At 44.4% G+C, this 17,383-nt stretch overlaps 1 protein-coding gene across 9 annotated transcripts in view; it reads left to right on the top strand.

The window, feature by feature from the left end:
- The window catches only part of ADGRL3 (adhesion G protein-coupled receptor L3), a 524,212-nt gene that overhangs the window by 484,855 nt on the left and 21,974 nt on the right, over window positions 1-17,383 (top strand). For all 9 annotated transcript variants that reach the window (XM_054202410.1, XM_054202406.1, XM_054202409.1 and 6 more), the window contains 3 exons: window positions 1,263-1,431; window positions 4,269-4,394; window positions 7,010-7,106. In XM_054202410.1, coding sequence (XP_054058385.1) covers window positions 1,263-1,431; window positions 4,269-4,394; window positions 7,010-7,106 — 392 coding nt within the window. The remainder of the gene's footprint in view (window positions 1-1,262; window positions 1,432-4,268; window positions 4,395-7,009; window positions 7,107-17,383) is intronic.

Raw genomic sequence — 17,383 nt, 5'->3', positions numbered from 1 at the left:
AAGAATATCAAGGCCTTGAGGGTAAGGGCAAAGGGATGCTCATGGTCCTGCTTGCTACACACTTCCCGCTGTGCTTCCCAGCTGAAAGTTGACTCCTTCCCCTGTGCAGCAACAACTCCTTTGACGTTGTAGGTAATTTATCATGTGAAAACTAGGGAGATGCCTAAGAGCAGGACCCAGTTCCTATCCTGCTTGTCACAGTTCACCTCATGTCCTGGTATTGGAAGATCAGTCTCTGAGAAGTTAATTTAGCAGATGACTAAATATTATTTAGCAGGGTAACACGGAATACTTCTGCCATCCCAGCAGAGCTTCCAGCTTTCCTGAAAGTGCACTGTAAAAAATAACATACAGCAGCCATCCCATGTCCCCAACTCTGTCTGTCCAAGCAGAAAGTCACTGGGAGAGAGCAAGCGGAATCTGCAGGCTACCCATATTTGACCAACTTGACCAACATTTGGGGCCAAGCGGTGGCTGCACCCCTACTCCCGCTTCCCTCCCAGCGTGGAGCAAAGCGATAATCTTAGTTTTGCAGCCGATGCGAAGAAGGATTGCCCCTCCCTTTCTCTGAGCAGGAGTGTGGCAGCAGCTACTGTTTTAGCAAATGTGGTTTGTGGGCGCCTATACGTGTATATATACATTTCCCCTCGTCGTAGGGTGGAAGAAGTGTGAAGCAGCATTGCAGAGAGCCTCCTTGTGCAGAGCCGATCTGGCAAGCGGTGAGGGCTTGCCCACCTGCTTGTAGCTGTTTATTGGGCTTACAGGCATATGGGAGACTAGCTAAAATGCAGCAATACATGTGTCTTGGTGTTAAGCGTAAAGAAGCTAATCCAGCTGGCACTCCTGCCCCAGTGAAACCAGTGGACACTAAAAAAAGTGACGTTGAGAGTTGTTGTTTTGGTTGATTTGTTTTCTTTTCCTGACATTTCCAGAAATAGCATCTACATGTCATTTACATAGACACTGCTTTTACATTTAAAAAAAAAAAAAAAAAACGAAACGTTGTGGTTACAAATATGCTTTGGTTGTGATAAATTTCTATGCTCGTAACATTTCCATTTCTGTATATTTCCTCAAGCTTGAAGATTTGTAAACTGCATCCAGCTTGAAGACAAAAACCCCTATGACTCATTTTGATATGCTGTTTTCTTTTTGCTAAAACCACGGGCAAAGTCTTCCTGCTTCTAGACCTGCGACGCCTTTTGTAGATGAAAAACCAATCCCTTTCTTTTTTCTTTTTTTTTTTTTGTTTCTACTAACAGGTCCTGGGTTATAGGTGCAATAGCCCTACTCTGCCTATTAGGACTGACCTGGGCATTCGGACTCATGTATATTAATGAAAGCACAGTCATCATGGCGTATCTCTTCACCATATTCAATTCTCTGCAGGGAATGTTTATATTCATTTTCCATTGTGTCCTCCAGAAAAAGGTAAGACAGACGGTTCCCAGCGGCAAAAGAGGTGGTAACAGGGTGTTTTGTTGCCTAACAACCGCAGCGTAACATATCTGTGTGCCCTGAATTCGTCTCACGCAGATTTATCTCTGTGCACCTAATAAGGGTGGTATTTAGACTGGAAACCGGCAAGATGCAGGGGAATGAGGTGATAACGAAGATATGTGGCAGTGGCATTTCAGCAGCCGGGATGCTGGCGATGAGCGTGTCGGAGGCAAGGGAAAAGACAGCTGTCAGTTTGCAGGGCTTTACGGTAGCAAACCTGTAAAAAGGCTTTGCCTGCTATCCGCCAGATTCTCCTTTCCCATATGCCAGTGTGAGACGGGAGCAACTCCACCAGCATCCAGAGTGTCCGCGTGACTGAGTGCTCACAGCAAAATGGGGCTTTACATCCCCATTTGCAGCCCCTGCAGGAAATCACCCCTTTCTATAGCAGCATATATGAGTTGATGGTACGTAGCAGGGGCTGCTTCCGCGGCTTTTTTAAGAACTGAAGGACCTGCGCTCTGCAACAGTTCGTTGGCCTTTGTATTGCGTGGTCCTAACGTGGGCTTTTGGAAGTCTTCCTCAAAGCAAGCACCGTAAGTGCTTCTTGGTGGAACTTGAAGTATGCCCCAATTAACGTTTGCAAGAGAACACTGGAGTAACTTAGATAAACTCTGGGGGGAAAAAAAATCCAAATAAAAATCTCTATGTCTATACGTAGATCAAACTTACAGCGTCTGATGATCAGTAATAAATATTTTTAAGAACTGTTTTGTTTTCCACTGAAATTTAATAGCACCGAGCTCTCCAATTCTGTGTATGTCTGCTGATAATTTTTTGTCTGTACATCTTGGTTTCAAAAGACAGTTTCTTTCTCCAATATAAAAATAGGGAAGAGTTTATAGATTAATACACCTGGATCCCCGTTTCTCAGTGTAACCAGTGGCTTTTGGTGAAATGGCTTACTGGGTAAAGTCAGGGCCATGTTGAGGTCTGTTGTCCATCTGAGAGCCCTGGGCTTGCTCCTCTGTTACCCACATTTTCCTGTACAGGGAAAGGAGATCTGATCTATGAGAACATAAGCCAAATTCATGGTAGCAAGTGGATGCCTCTGGAAGGATCTACAGAGCTGTGCAGAAATGTCATTCTTCAAACCAAAGGAAGACTTCTGGGGTTCAGAGTTTCATCCTTGTCATTTAATCTCAAATTTGTGCATCTTAAAAAGTTTAAAAGCGTTACCTAGATGCAACTGCCTGCTGATGATCCCAAAACTTTCAGCAAGAAAGTTCCCGGGCAAGATGATAATAAGCACGTTGGAAGCATCGCTGTCACTAATTAACCCTGCAGGTGCCACTTTGACAAGGAGTTTGAATTTCTGCACCATTCTCACTGGTTGATCCTCTCGCCTCCAATGCACGTCCCAAAGGGTCAGTCCCTAACCCAGCATCCCAACCCAGCATCCCAGCACGGCATCGCAGCCTCCTTGGCTATTGGAGTGCCCACTCGGCATAGAAGAACCATTCTCCTTTCTGCCTCAAGACAGTCTACGTCCTTAAATGATCATTGATGACTGTGGGATCGCTGCTGATTTATGGCTGCATAGAGGGAAGGAGAATGCAGCTGGTACCTTGCTGTGGGGTGGATGCACCTCTGACCCAAGAGCTGAGGGAGGAATTATTTGAGAGGAGGGAAGAAAAAAAATCCTTTCCTTTCCTATCTATCATGGACTAGAAAATCAGCAAAAAGCTGCAGAGAGGCAAGCAGTGGGTGGCTAATTAAAGCAATTGAATTATTTTCTCTCAGCAAAGGATTGATTAGGCACTCGAGCATATTGGGCACTCATGGTATTGTGTTTGTCTCAAGCGCTTAAGGAAGAGCCTAATGAAAAAGCTGTAATTTGCTATTTAAACAGTTGTTTCACAGAGTTTTGAAATGCTCATAGACAGTCTGGCAAAATTTCACAGCTAACCACGTGCTCCGAGGAGCCTCAACTAGTGTTTTGGACATGCATACAATTTTTTTTTTATTCTTTTTGTCAATGGGCAGTGTGACCTGCTTTTGGCTTTTCAGTACATTTTCGGTCTTGTCCCATCTGTTTTCTGGGTACTTCTGCCCATAAAAAAATCACACCTGAAGCTCAGTCAAAGCTCAAATCCTGCCCTGGCACAAGTCAACATAGTTCCCCTGAAGCAAAAGAGGTGGCACAGCTTTACTCGGGATTGGCCTGGTTTGACTGCAGTGCCCATTTAACACATGACTGGCTTGCACGGTGCTGTGGGAAAGTAGGCTTCAGTCAACCCTGTGCGCTGGGAGTATAATCTCTAGGGCTGCTGGCTCTACAGTTTGCTCAAATTTCAATTTGCTTGCAAGAAATAATAATAAAAAAAAAATTAAAAATCAATAGCTCTTATATGTTTCTTTTGGAATTTTTCTTCTTAGTCCCCTGCCAGAAGCAATAACTTTTAGTACCTTGATGAGCCAATATGCTAGATTATATCAAATCTGTGAGGATATTAATTTTCAGTCATAAATAGTGTATCTGTAGTTTCTCCCGTGCTCCTTCGATGTGCCGCAGAGGAAGCTACAACCGACTGGTGTCAACGAGCAGCTTTGCTGCATAAAAGTGGTCCCTTACGCCGTTGTAAATGGTGAGCTCACGTATTGAGAGCGTTCAGCTGCAAGGTGTAATAGGCTTCTTCCCCACGTACTGCAACAGCTATCATTTTAATGAACCACTGAGGAAAAATCAGGGGCCATGTTGAAAATCGGAAGGCAGTGGGTTGGAGGAGGAGCTGCCCACTAACTGCTGTTGCTCTTTCCTTGGCTAGGTACGTAAAGAGTATGGAAAATGCCTGCGCACGCATTGTTGTAGTGGGAAAAGTACAGACAGCTCTATCGGCTCAGGAAAAACCTCGGGGTCACGGACACCTGGAAGATATTCCACAGGCTCACAGGTAACACGCACTCCTTGTCCTCGCCTCAATGCTTTGTACCACTGTGCCGATACCCTTTGCGGCTATGCTGGGAGGGAAGCTCCTCTCGGCACCAAAGGAGCTACCTTAGGGGTCTCACCAGTGCACGTGCAGAGATTTCCTTCCCTCCTGGACCTGAGTTCAACACAGTAGCTTCCTTGGGGTGTGATCGCAATTAATGCCTCTCCAAGAACCTTCTAAATAATTGTGATGAGAATAAAAAGTCCACATTTGCCTTCCAGAGGCAGGTGGGTGGTCATCACCTGAGCTGCCCTGCCTGCTCTCCATGGGAATCAGGAGCTGGGAGCATTTTGTCAGCTGTGCTACATCCCAGTACGTCCTTTAATAATGATCTGAAGGTTGTTGTCACTTCTATTGCTATGTACAGGAATGATGCTATAACAACCACGAAACTTCCTAAAAACAGACTACAAGAGTCTTGCGATAGCCTTCACAGAGAAAGGGCTTGCTTTCTGGCATTCAGTGGTTTGATCAATTCCTTGCCTCACTCAATTTGCTTTAGCTTATAGACCTCTAAGGAGAATCTATTGGGGTCAGATTATTTTATTAAGTTAGTGGATTCGTTGCGCTTTGGTCACCTGAAAATTCAGGTTTTGTGTCATTTGTGCACTTAGCAATTTTGAAGCTGACTTGTACATACAGTTGCAGATTTATGGACAAACAGTTCATATAAAATGAGGAAGCTTACTTCTTAATCAATAGAAACCAAACGCGAATTTATTCAGTATTACTAATGGAAGTAATTATACATGACAGTTCCACTATTAAATTATGAAAGACATGCAAGGAGTAACAGTTTATAACCTCCCAGGAAAACCTAATTTGTGATTTATGTCTTGGAGCAGATTATTATTTATTTTCAACGGTTTCCAAGATGTCATCCAAGAACTCCGCTTTGGCATTCGTGTAGGTCTGGATGTTACGCAGGGAAAATAACAGCAACAGAATATGGAACCTCTCTCCAGTAGGCCATCAAATCCCACAGTAATCAATAATGTCCAAAACTCACTATAGCTAGCAACATTTGGGTGGCTGATTTGAAGGCCTTTTTACGTAATTTAGCTACTGGGTAGGTGCCCTCCTGTCTGACAAGAGTTGACTTTAATGGGCCTTGCCTCTTGGCAGTCTCAGCACAAGAAAACAAGCCCTTTTGAGGGTAAACTGAGTCTCCTGGCAGCAGTCCACTCATTGCAGGTGAGGTTTGAGGTTCCAAGGAAGATTATTTCCAGCAGAAGATTGCCCTTAGATGGATGGAAACGCCTGAGACCTGTTGTAGGCAGAAGAAACCTCACACAGGTGATGGAGAGTAGATGGAGATCAGTCTTGAGTTGTTGAAAGCATCTGACTCCTAACTTTGAATAGAGAAGTCCATAAGGAGAACTCCTACAATCCCTTTTTTCTCTGAAAAGCACTTAGGAAACAGAACAATTAATCCACAATGGATCATGTCAGAGAAATACAATAGATTAAATGTCCAGGTGAAAAATAATTGCTCTAAAAGTGCATGCACCTATGTCACATTGTGCTTTCATTTATAGAGGGCTAATGCATAATTAGCAGGTGCCATTACTACATAGTTGATGAGTGGACTAGGGAGCACTTTTTGGCTATAAAAACATGGGTAAGCCCTAGAAAATCTCTCATGGCTAAGAGCCCACTACAGGAAGCACTGGATTTTTGACAATTAGGAAAAACATGGTCTATCGCAGTGGGAACCAGCCTTCCCACTCCCCCAGACCACCTAGCACCACTTTCACACAGCCATGGGACACGTCCATCATACCCTGAGAGGTGAGGTGAGGGAGAGTTTCCCCTGGACACCTGGGCCCCTTAGTCATCTTCACATGGGGATTGTGGTTGAACTGCTCACAAGATACTATTGGCTGATTTTTTGGTCTTTTGCAAGGTCTAGTCGGGGAGGAGCAAGATGGTGGCTTAAAAGCCACAGAAGTAGATAGTCTGCAACATATTTGAGAAACAACACAGAAGGCCAACGTTTTTGGGACGTTGTTTCCCCAGCAGCAGAAGCTATACCATAGATGGCAAAACCATCACAGATTTTTCAGTAGGGGAACAGAAGTCATTCATTTATGGGGGATTTTTTCCCTTGATCTTCCCCAAGATGGGTAGTAGCTATAGAATACTTCTGTTCATTCAGGGACACCAAGACATAGATCAAGTCTTCTTTTACTCTTCACAAAAAATAAGACATCGGCTATCTGAGATAGTAAGGGAAGCATGCGTGCTTCTGTGTGTAAGTTATTTTTCTGTTATTTGGCACTGTATTGATAAATCTGTAGCTTGCACAAGTCTGGGTTTCTCTTTTTAATTAGGATGTAAGCAATCCAATTATGCTCTTCTTTGAGATAGGCGTTTGTGTTACGAAGGCAGGCAGGCAGGGTCTGGCATGCATGAGGCAAGGGTTATAGCAAAACAGCAACCGCTTGCTTACAGCTGTCTAGAAACAAGTCTCATCCTGAGCTAGATATGCCAATAGCCGCCTTTAGTGAGGCAGAAAGAAACCTATCTGCAGCTGCTAAAAATTCATTACCTGCTGTGGTTCAATCCCCCTTCAGAGCCGGATTCGTAGGATGTGGAATGACACAGTTCGAAAGCAGTCCGAGTCTTCCTTTATTACTGGAGATATAAACAGTTCAGCTTCACTCAACAGAGGTAATTATAAACTATTTTTCATATTTCTAATTCTTGTGATGGCTTTAAGGATTCTGAAACGTGTTGCCCCTTTCACCCCCTTGCCCCTCTCCTCCTCACCTCGAACGACACTGGACCCACATAAGAAATGTTACAGTGATAACTGGGAGAAGGTTGTGTGGTTGTTGCCTTTTTTTCCTTTTCTTTCTTTATTTTTACACGTGCATTTTCAAGAATTGTCATTTCTGGAAGGGGATTAGGAAAAGCAAAAAAGATAAATGAAATGAAGTTGAAAAGAAATGTCCCCTTTCCCTCAGCAAACTGCTAGTGCCAGAAGCTGCTGAGGTGTCAGGCCTCGTTGCTGATGGGGAGAATGGTCCATTACAGCACTGTACAGCCTGTGTTAAGCATCATGGGAGTCCTGATTGTCCTTGGTATGTAGCAATACTGTCATCTTTGTGGAAGCAAAAATGAACAGCAGAGCATAGATGTAAGAAAAAACTGGGCTTGGAACAAAATTGTCTGCATTGATGTTAATATACCTAGTTTGAAGAACTGACTGATGTGAACTTTATAGACATCTGCGGAGGAAAGGCTATCAGAAATGTATATGCCAAATAAAATGTGGTGCCTGGCACAGGAGGAAATCTGAACAGCTTTTTTACAAAAAGTCTTTTTCAAGGAGTTGCAGGAAAACGACGGTAAGGGAATACCAGAAAAAGAGATTGGTTTCTTTTTCCTCCAGTACAATTATTTTATGGTTTAGCCTTGAGCAACCAGATGCCAAATTCTGTTTTGTGTATCTGCCCAGTTGATGCTGGACTTAAGAGGGGGCAGAATTGGGATTACTGGGCCCAGCTGTTCTCTCATGATGGTGAAAATCAAAAGTATTTCCAGTCCTGATGGTTGGACTGCAAAGCTCAGCTGAGAATTGAGTTGGGACTTTGGTTCTTATTCAGTCTTTATTCACCCAGAATTCCCACTGATTTTAGGGTGGGTTTTGCCTGAGGAGAGGCTTGAAGGATTTTGACTCTGCTGTTAGTAATATTGACTACTGAGTGCTGGGGAACTAGAGGTATACAATTCAGCTCTATGAACGTTATAAATCAGCAAAAAGGGCAAGACAGTGTAGTTAACATGGAGATGTATTTTTCTCCCTCAGCCCACTTTGGTGGTTTATGTGCCAGGATATTTTCAGTTTGCACTGAAAATTCATTGATAAAGATGGCCGTAAGATGTTGTTCCTGCAAATGCCTGATTTATCCACATGCGTTGGCCTCGCATCTCTCTCTGGTTTTGCATCAAAACAGACAGGCTTCTCTGGGGCTAATTTAGAGGGGGATTGGTTGTTGCACAAAGGTTACGGCAAGAACCACTGTTTCCGTCGGCCACCCATCGCTCCGTCTCGGCAGCAAACCAAAATGTGTTATGCATGAAATGTTCGCTCCTTTAGTTAGCACAGAAGTTGACTTGCTCTCCGATGCAGCTGAGGCTACAAAAGGAAATGCTTTAGCAAACAGGATCTTCTGGTCTCGTCGGCAGAAGAAAGGCATCTCTCCTTTTTCAGTTTAGGCTTTTTTTTTTTTTCCCCCCGTGCAAAGAAAGAAGGGAGTATGACCATAAATCGGGAAAGCTGTGAAGAGGTTTCAAGTGGGCCATCTTCATCCCAGTGTGGTGAGAGCCTGTTACTAGATGTGTCTGTTATTTAAAGGTCAGTTGGGAAATGAACTGCCAGGGGAGGCATCTTCAAAGTGGATTTCATCCAGCTATTTTCCTTGTGTAACATCAGGTGAGATGAATCACCATAAGGGCCTGAATCTCAGAACTCCAGAAGCAGCCTGATAACTGTCTTGGAAGGGAAGCCTTTTAGGTGGGACATTTAAGTGACTTGAATAAGTTGTACTATTGTACAGGGGTATCCTTCCTCTTTTTCAGGCGGGCAGGCACAATATTTGTTTTTTTTTTTTTTTTCTTTTCTGGTAGGCAGAAGTATCTGCAAAATGGAGGTTAAAACATTTCTTTGGGAGTTAGCATCTCCACAGCAGCAGGTGGTCAGTTCTGCTAGGAAAATATACCTGACATCAACAGTAACCCCAACTGCATGGGGCCCCAGATATTTCATGCTTTATCCTGTTTATTCCAGCTGAAAAGAAACGTTCATGGTCTTAGGGCTTTGCATAGAGCATAAGTTGTTTCTTCCATCTCTGCAGCTCCAGCTGCAGCCTGAACAGACCAGTGGGGCAATGTGGTTTTCACAGTTCTTGTCTTCCTCTTAATATTTTAATATATATCAAGCTTTAAAGGAGCTGTTTTATTAATGTTTTATTTACAAGTGTGCAATAAAAGCATAAAGTGCAAGCCTCTAAATTGTATGGTTAGTAACTTTCCCTGCCCGAGGTTGATACGATAAGCTCACATACCTTTTCAGAAGTCCTTCTCCAGCCCTCTCAGCCTAGACACCTTTTGCATCAAAGTATCTGTATTATCCCAAATGAAACATTCTTTGTGCGCTGGTATTTTTCGCAGAGCCTTCAGACAGCAGTCTCCTTTCTAAAACAGGGAGAAAATGATCCTTTCTCCCCAGAATTGCCCCATCCTCCAGGTCCTGGCCCGACTCCACTTCTCCGTGTCCTGGGCCAGCGCTGAGTTTTCATGTTTCTGTCATGGGAGCAGAAAGCAGTGAGACATCCTCCAACTGGGGTACATTTTCATTTAAGACTTTTTTCCCCTGGTCACATTCACAGTCCTCACAGTCCCCTGCTGCTTGATACCATCCCAGGCAAGACTGCTCTAGCTATCCTATGGAATCTCTCTGTACCATCCCATCCCCTCTTCTTCCTCCATGAAGCTCCTGGGCATCAGGCTGGAATATGGTGTCTGTGTTACTGCATCCCTCCTTTAGACATGTAACTATGCCTTTTTCTAATTTAGCAGATATCGCACTGCTTGTGGCTTTTTTCAGCTCCAGATCGTCTTTTCTCTACTTTCTCTCCCCCCAGCCCCCAAAGTAATTGGCCATAATGTTATTTTTCTTATTCTCATTTATCATACCAGGAATTTCAGGCATAACCCCAAACTTGCCTGACATAACGTGTTCTGTAATGAAAACTATACTCACTCTTGACTCCTAAGACATGCATAACCATTTCAGGTATTTCTTGAAGGTAACGTCTAATTATGGATTAGTCCAAAATGTTTCAGGCTTTGTTTTCCTTTACTGCTTGTTATGGTTTAGTAATGGTGTGAATTTGGGGTTGTTATACCACTGAAGTCAGGAGGAAGGGAACAGAATCTGGCCATGGATTTCCTCTTCTACTGTCGAATGAGGAGCATGCCAGTCCACTCCATTGTCATGGACTCTGTTTCAGGATCCGGGGGAATTCCTGCTCCCTTGCACTCCCACTCTGCAACCTTGCCCAATTTTTCCCACCACGGGTCTGGCTGGATATTTCTGCCATCTATTTCACATCCACCCCATGCTCTACGTTTCTTTTCCCAGTGCTGAAAATTTACAGGTGTGTAACCAGCTTGGTTCAGCTTTTACCTCATGAGTAGAAAAAAGAAGTCTCCCTTTGCCTGTAGGGTGTTTGGTGTAAGTGGCAGGCACTCGCAGGCACGTGGATGCAATGCTGAAAGACTGGACTAAAAGGGATGCATGTAGAATGGACTGCTTGCCAAAACTTACTACTATGAAGGCTGAAAAATAGAACGTATGAAAGAAAGCAACAGACAGTTTGTGTTACATTCATGAGGAGAAAGCAGAGCAGGTCACTACTTGGTTGTAACAGCAGATTTTTTAGTACTTGGGCTAAGGACGGGTTTTTTAAAAGAGCTATATATTAAAAGCAGTTAACAGCAATTACTCTTATTCCGATTCTGCTGTACTCGTGCTTTGGTAATCTAATCATGGACCTGTGCTGTACCCGCGGACGGAGCCGTCAAGGGAGGTTGGGATGTCTGTCAGCACGGTGCTGGTGGGAAGAGCAGCGGATGGCAGGGGACGGCTGTAAGCATGAGCACTGCTGGGCTCTCATGGTGCAGCACGGGACTGGGCTTTGGGTACATCCAAGCGGCCACCTCAGGAGCATGAGGGACAGGTCTGTTTGCACCTTCGGCGAAACAGCAATGCAACTCCAGCTTATTGTTATCTGTGTCTTAGGTGAGAGGTAATACAGTAATTACTGTCTCCCTTTGGATATGAGACAACTAGGAGAAAAAAAAAATCATCATGAACTATATGATACTTTGTTACCCTTCAGGTTTTCAAGTTGCAGGGGGGGATTTTTATTTTTTTTTTTCTAGAGGAAAAATGAAAGTTATCTGTAAAAGAAAGGAGTGTTTCTTGTTCTGGTGAGGCTTGAGAGCAGCAGAGACAAAGAAGAGTTTGTCACTGGTATGAGACAGTGCTTTGTTAGAGAAAACGCACTGATGAGCTATGTATATCCATTCGAGTTAGCAGATAAAAGGAACTGTATCTTCATTCATGGCAAATGCTTCCTATATCTTAATGGTTTTTCCCTCTTTGGGGAAATAAATTTGAAAATAGAAACTACTCCAGAAGTCTGTAGTGTGGGTCAAGTGCTGTACTCCCACTGTAATGCTCTGAATCTTGACTTAGAAACTAGACAGCAAGTTCAATAGTTTATTGCAGTAACAGTCCTGCTGTACAAACAGGAGTATGTGCACCTTTTGGCTATATGCATATGTCCCCTCGCCCTCAAAGCACTGCACACCGTCGCCATCGCGCTCATCCACGGAGGTCTCCTGGAGGGATTTCTTGGTGATCTGCATTGCTGCTCCACTTGTTTGAAGGACAAGAAACATCAGGGAGCTGTAAGAGCAGAGCTGTTTCATGAGGAAGAAGAGCTGGGAGCTTGAGGAGGAGTCTAGCATGGTCCCACAGGGGCTTAAGCCAGCAGGTAGAGCTGGGTGCTGGTAGCAGGGTCCCTCTACAGCCCTGGACGAGGTGAGGGGATGAACCAAGTCCAGCCCAGAGCAGCAGGAGATGTTGGCAGAGATAGGGCTGGAAACCGGGCTACAGCCCAGGTCTAAGGCCTGGTCAGTAGACAGGCACAAGGCAAGGACTGGGTGGCCAGGGCTGAGCAGGGGCTGTGGGTCCCCACTGGGTCTCACTGGGACCCCTGAGGCCTATTGGGGTCATCAGAACCCCGGCAGCTGGAGCAGGATTGGAGCCCAGGACCTCTGGCAGCTCTTACTGCAGGATGGTGAGTCTTAAATATGAGTTCATCCTTGTGGCCCTAAGGATCCATTCATGAGGGAGCACACCCTTGCCATCAGTCATCACAAAGCCCTAAGATCCCCAGTGCTGGCACACCGGATATTATTCCTGGCTACAAAGGCCATATTCACTCCCTGTTTGTTCCCATGCAAATGGGCTGAAATGGGAAATGGGAATGAGGGTGTTGTTTGTCCCTGCCCCTTGCTTTTTATTCCCAAATGCATAAGTGTTGTTGCACATCTCAGCTTCTAAGTAGCGCTCCAGAATAAATACTTGATTTCCCTTTGCTTTATTATTTCTCCCCTGCGTTTTTATATCAACCACAAAGACTTAATGTGAAACGTACGCAGGAAAAAGGGAAATTATTGCTACTGTTTTCAGAGATAATCAGTTTAATGTCAAATTCATGTGGATTTCTTCATAATGAACCGAACAAATTGAGCTCAAATTCAAACAGTGGGAATCTGAGTCAGAGAGGAAAATTAAAATGAAGAACATTAATATCCTGATTTCTAACCCAACTGAGACCTGATTGTTTCCTAAATGAAATCTCCCATCAAATTCCTCCCACCCACCCAAAAATATAATTAAGCTGTGATTTCCAGGCTGAAATTGTATCTGCGCTGTTAACTCAGCAGGGACGACTGTGTATGTTGCAGGGAGGGTGAGCGAAGTTTTAAATTATCTTCAGGTGGCCGTATTATCCTGCATTTTCAGGAAGCAGTTATTTAGAAAACACAGTAGAAGGTGAAATTCTTCCTTTGGTAGGAGACTGTCACTCGAGAAGACGGGAGCAGCGGGCTAGCACTGGGACACTGCAGCGAGTCAAGTTTAGGTTGCTCTCCCCAAATCTTCCCTTTCCGCTCAGAGACAGGGGCTGCCATATGCGTCTCAGTGGTGCGAGATGAAGATGCTTGGGTCTAGCTGTCTGCGGGGGTGGTGGGTGTCATGGTCTGGACATAACTTGGCAATGCAGCAGTGGAAATAGGGTAGCCTTTAGTGTGATTAAAAGGAGAGACAAGCAGAGGAGGAGGAAAACAAAGAAAGCAAAGGAAAGAGCAAAATGGAAAAAGGAAAATCAAGTCAAGATTCCCATGGGGATCTCAATCCCCATCCCTGGTACACTTCAAAGAGCAATTGCTGCTCATTTTAGCTCATTTGTGACGCTGACCCTTTGCTGCCAGTGCAGCGGTGCAGATACAGCGGAGAACGGGTGGAAATTTGGACCATAGAAGCGCTACGGTTGTCATACATCAGTCTTTCTCAAGATGCTCGTTCACTCCTTGATGGATTGATGTGACCAGTGTGACAGTCAGATTTCTCCTGAATTTATGTTGCATATAAAACAAATAGCAAGCAGCCAAGCTCTGGGTGAGGTGGAAAGGCCTCTCTCTCTCTATTTGTCTTGATAGGATATTCGGAGGGCACCATCAACTGATCTATCACAGTCTGTCTAAACACTTCTTACCTGCCCTGAGTAACACCTACGGCTCTTTTTGTGGCTTAAAGATATTAGAGAATAAATACCCTCTGTGTTTTCTTTCCATTTGCTTTTGGTTTACGGTTGGCAGCAAACAGTGTCCCAGTTTTGCCTGTGAAGTCAGTCAGTTTTCACATCATGTCTTTCAGAAAGATGGTTTTATGGTGTGGGGATCTTTGCATTTCAAATTAGCAGGTTGTGGCTGTATGAACATGCAAGTTGGCAGACAGAGTTAGTGATGACCACTGCAATTTTTAAACACATTTTCAAGTTTGCCAGATCACTCTTTTTTTCTTTTATTCTTGTTGTGGTAGTGGGGTAGGCAGGTTCAGCGCAGCAGACTCCCAGGGTGTCCAAGGTGCCTGCAGTTGCTTTCCTTCTTCATGAATGCATTTGTAGATGTGTAGAGGGAACTCGCTGAAATATTCCTGGGTGTAAAAATACTTTGCTTTGTTTTTTTTTCTCTGAGCACTAACCAGTTCAAAAATAATTGGACTACAGAAAAGTATCTGCCTCCTGCAGACACTTTGCTCTTGTGAGTACCATCACTGCGTGACTGGGGATGTGGTGTGGAGCAAGAGGTGCGTCTCAATCTGAGCTCCCCCTGGAGATGCTTTAAATTCTTTGTGCTCTGTTTTCAGTGATGCTTACGGTTTTCTGGAAGTAAATGCAGAGGACTTCTCAAAGTTGAGCCCAGGATGGCCCTGATAAGGGGTAGCAGCCTCTGTGACCATTCAGACACCGATGATGGTCATAGAATCACAGAATCATAGAATTGTTAAGGTTGGAAGGGACGTTAAAGATCATCTAGTTCCAACCCCCCTGCCGTGGGCAGGGACATCTCCCACTTGATCACATTGCTCAGAGCCCCGTCCAGCCTGGCCTTAAAAACTTCCAGGGATGGGGCTTCCACCACCTCTCTGGGCAACCTGTTCCAGTGTCTCACCACCCTCATGGTGAAGAATTTCTTCCTAACGTCCAGTCTGAATCATCCCATCTCTAGTTTTAATCCATTCCCTCTAGTCCTACCATTACCCGACATCCTAAAAAGTCCCTCACCAGCTTTCTTGTAGGCCCCCTTAAGATGCTGGTAGGCCACTATAAGGTCTCCTCAGAGCCTTCTTTTCTCCAGACTGAATAACCCCAACTCTCTCAGTCTGTCCTTATAGTCATTTTGTCATCATCATTGCTTTAAATCTAAGACATGGCACTTTCTCCCAGAAGCTATCCTTTTTGCAGAGTGCTGAGAAGTGTCGATGCTTGCTCACCATTACTGAGTCAGCAGGGGCAAGGTGCTGTATGAACCTGAGGGAGGCAGCAATACTTGCCTTCGAGCATCTCCCTTCCCACTGGCTAGCAAAGCCCTCAGTCCTGGGAAATTTAGACTTTGTTTCAAGGGATTCATCAGTTCTGGAGCCTGGAGGCCTCTGGCTTAGCCACAAACAGCAATTCCACTCTCCCCCAGCCTCTGGAGTACAATTAGAAGTTCAGTTTCTATTCCTTTTCAGTCCAGGCTGCCACTTGAGAAAGGGGGTAATGGTTTTTAGAGGTGCGTAAGTGTCCCCTGGCTGTTTGGTGGAAATCAAGGGGCCAGAAGCAGGGTGAGAGTCCCTGGTGGCACCTCTCTCATAATCTAGAGCAAGCCTGCAGGCTGTTTTCTGGCATCTCATCCAGCCACAGTTTCTTGAGCGCTGCAGCTTCTGCTCTTCACCAGGGAGATCAGTGTTCAAGAGTGCTTGCTGTCCCTGTGCCATGGATGCTTGTAGCAGTGCCTGCAACACCAAGGAGAGCCTGCAAAAGAAATAGCACGGTCGATTTATATCAGGACTTTGAAACTACCATTTTACCCAGTGTAGGAGGCTGTCCTTTTACCTCCCTATCTTACCACCGCTGGCATTTTCCTGATGAAGCTCTTTGGTTTCATCCCCCATTCATTCCCTTCTGCTTCTTCTGTTCCCTGTTGTGACTGCTACAGACCACACACATCCTCCCCCGGCCCCATGGATACCCCTGCCTGGGGCCCATCACCCAGATGAAGGGCATATTTGGAGGGAGCAGTCCACATGCAGTTGCACCGCATCAGCCAGGAGGGATTGCTGTTTGCAAGCCGTAAATCTCTGCAGCCCTGTTAAGCGACTGTTGGTTTGGCTAAAGGTCAGCATCTGGCCTCAAAATGACCCATCCTGATAATCACATATGAAGTAGAGAGAAATTCCAGGTAGATAACAACAGAGGAGTATTTTCTGTTTGTAAGGGAAACTCAGCATCCTTTTGGGCTAGCAAATTGTCTCTGATGATTTTTTCTTTTTTCCTCTTTTTATTTTCAATCAGTTGTACGTTTTGTGCCAGGAAAACTATGATTTTCTGCATCAAGGATCAAAACTTAGGGAATTTAACTCCTATTTCTGCCTACGTGCAAAATGAATCCCATTGTCGATTGTCTTCTGGTTTATTTTGCCTCTCTGCTGCCTGGGACTGAGTTAGCTGAGATTTGTTGCAGGGATTTCAGTGAGTGACGTGACATTCTTCCTTTGGGAGACACGATGAACTGGCTTTGATTTCAGGATTGACAGCCATATAATTGGAAGTTCAGTCATTAGGTGGATCAGATTTAAAGAGGAAAAGCAAGGGCAAGGCAATTTCTGAAATCAGAGCAGGCTTTGGGGAGTATTAGATTCAGCAGAGTATTGCTGCAGAGCAATATTAATATGATGACTGTGAAGGAGGAAGGAAGAAAGCATGGCTGCTTATATAGATTCCTATAAGTATGGTCCAATTTCTACCGTAGGCAGGGCTCTTCACGTGTCTCGAGCAGGAGCTCAGGTGTAGTGAGAAATAAGCGTAAGTAGGAACAATTAGGGAAAATGCATGTTTCTATAGTCAAGGTACAATGAGGTATAAACCTTTGGAAGGGGTAGTGGTGGTAAAAAAAAAAAAAAAAGTCCCAAAGTCCCATCCTGGGGCACCGTTTCTGCTCCAGGCAGTTCAGAAGGAATCAGCAAGTGGGCAAATATTTATAAATTGGTGTAGACTAGCTGTTTCGAACATGGCCTGCAGATTATAATCCAGCAGAGGTTTGTCATCTAAAATCATTAAAGAAGAAAGGCAGGAAAAAAGGGGCAAAGAAATACTTTCCCTCCCCTGTCTCTGCATAAAAGCATGGGATGTTTCATTTGGCAGAAGATGGCCCAGAGCTTAACAACCTCATTTGCTGCAACTCCATTTCGCTGCAGTCAGTATTAATAGCTTCTCAATGAATAGATTAGATGCTGCAAGTGACAACAAACCTATTTGAGAGAAATTTAATAGGGAGGTTTATTGAAGTTTATTAACTGAATCCTGTTGGCTATTATATGAACACAGCTCGATAAATCTAAACGTCAGAGCATTTGTTGGAGGGAACCTGGAAAAATGCTGAAAATACCTGTTGTCCTCCAGCAAATATGCATGATTTCACTTTTCATAATTGCATTAATCGTTGGAATAAATTGCAAGCGAACACATGGAAAACCAGGGTTCTTGAAATACTTGAAAATTCCACCTGTAACACAGAAGAGGACACTACTGAATGCTGGTAAG

This window comes from Rissa tridactyla, chromosome 5 (assembly GCF_028500815.1).
Source record: "Rissa tridactyla isolate bRisTri1 chromosome 5, bRisTri1.patW.cur.20221130, whole genome shotgun sequence".
NCBI classification, from domain to species: domain Eukaryota; kingdom Metazoa; phylum Chordata; class Aves; order Charadriiformes; family Laridae; genus Rissa; species Rissa tridactyla.
The sequence above is the reverse complement of the archived record's forward strand: the minus strand, read 5'-3'. Positions and strand labels throughout refer to the sequence as shown.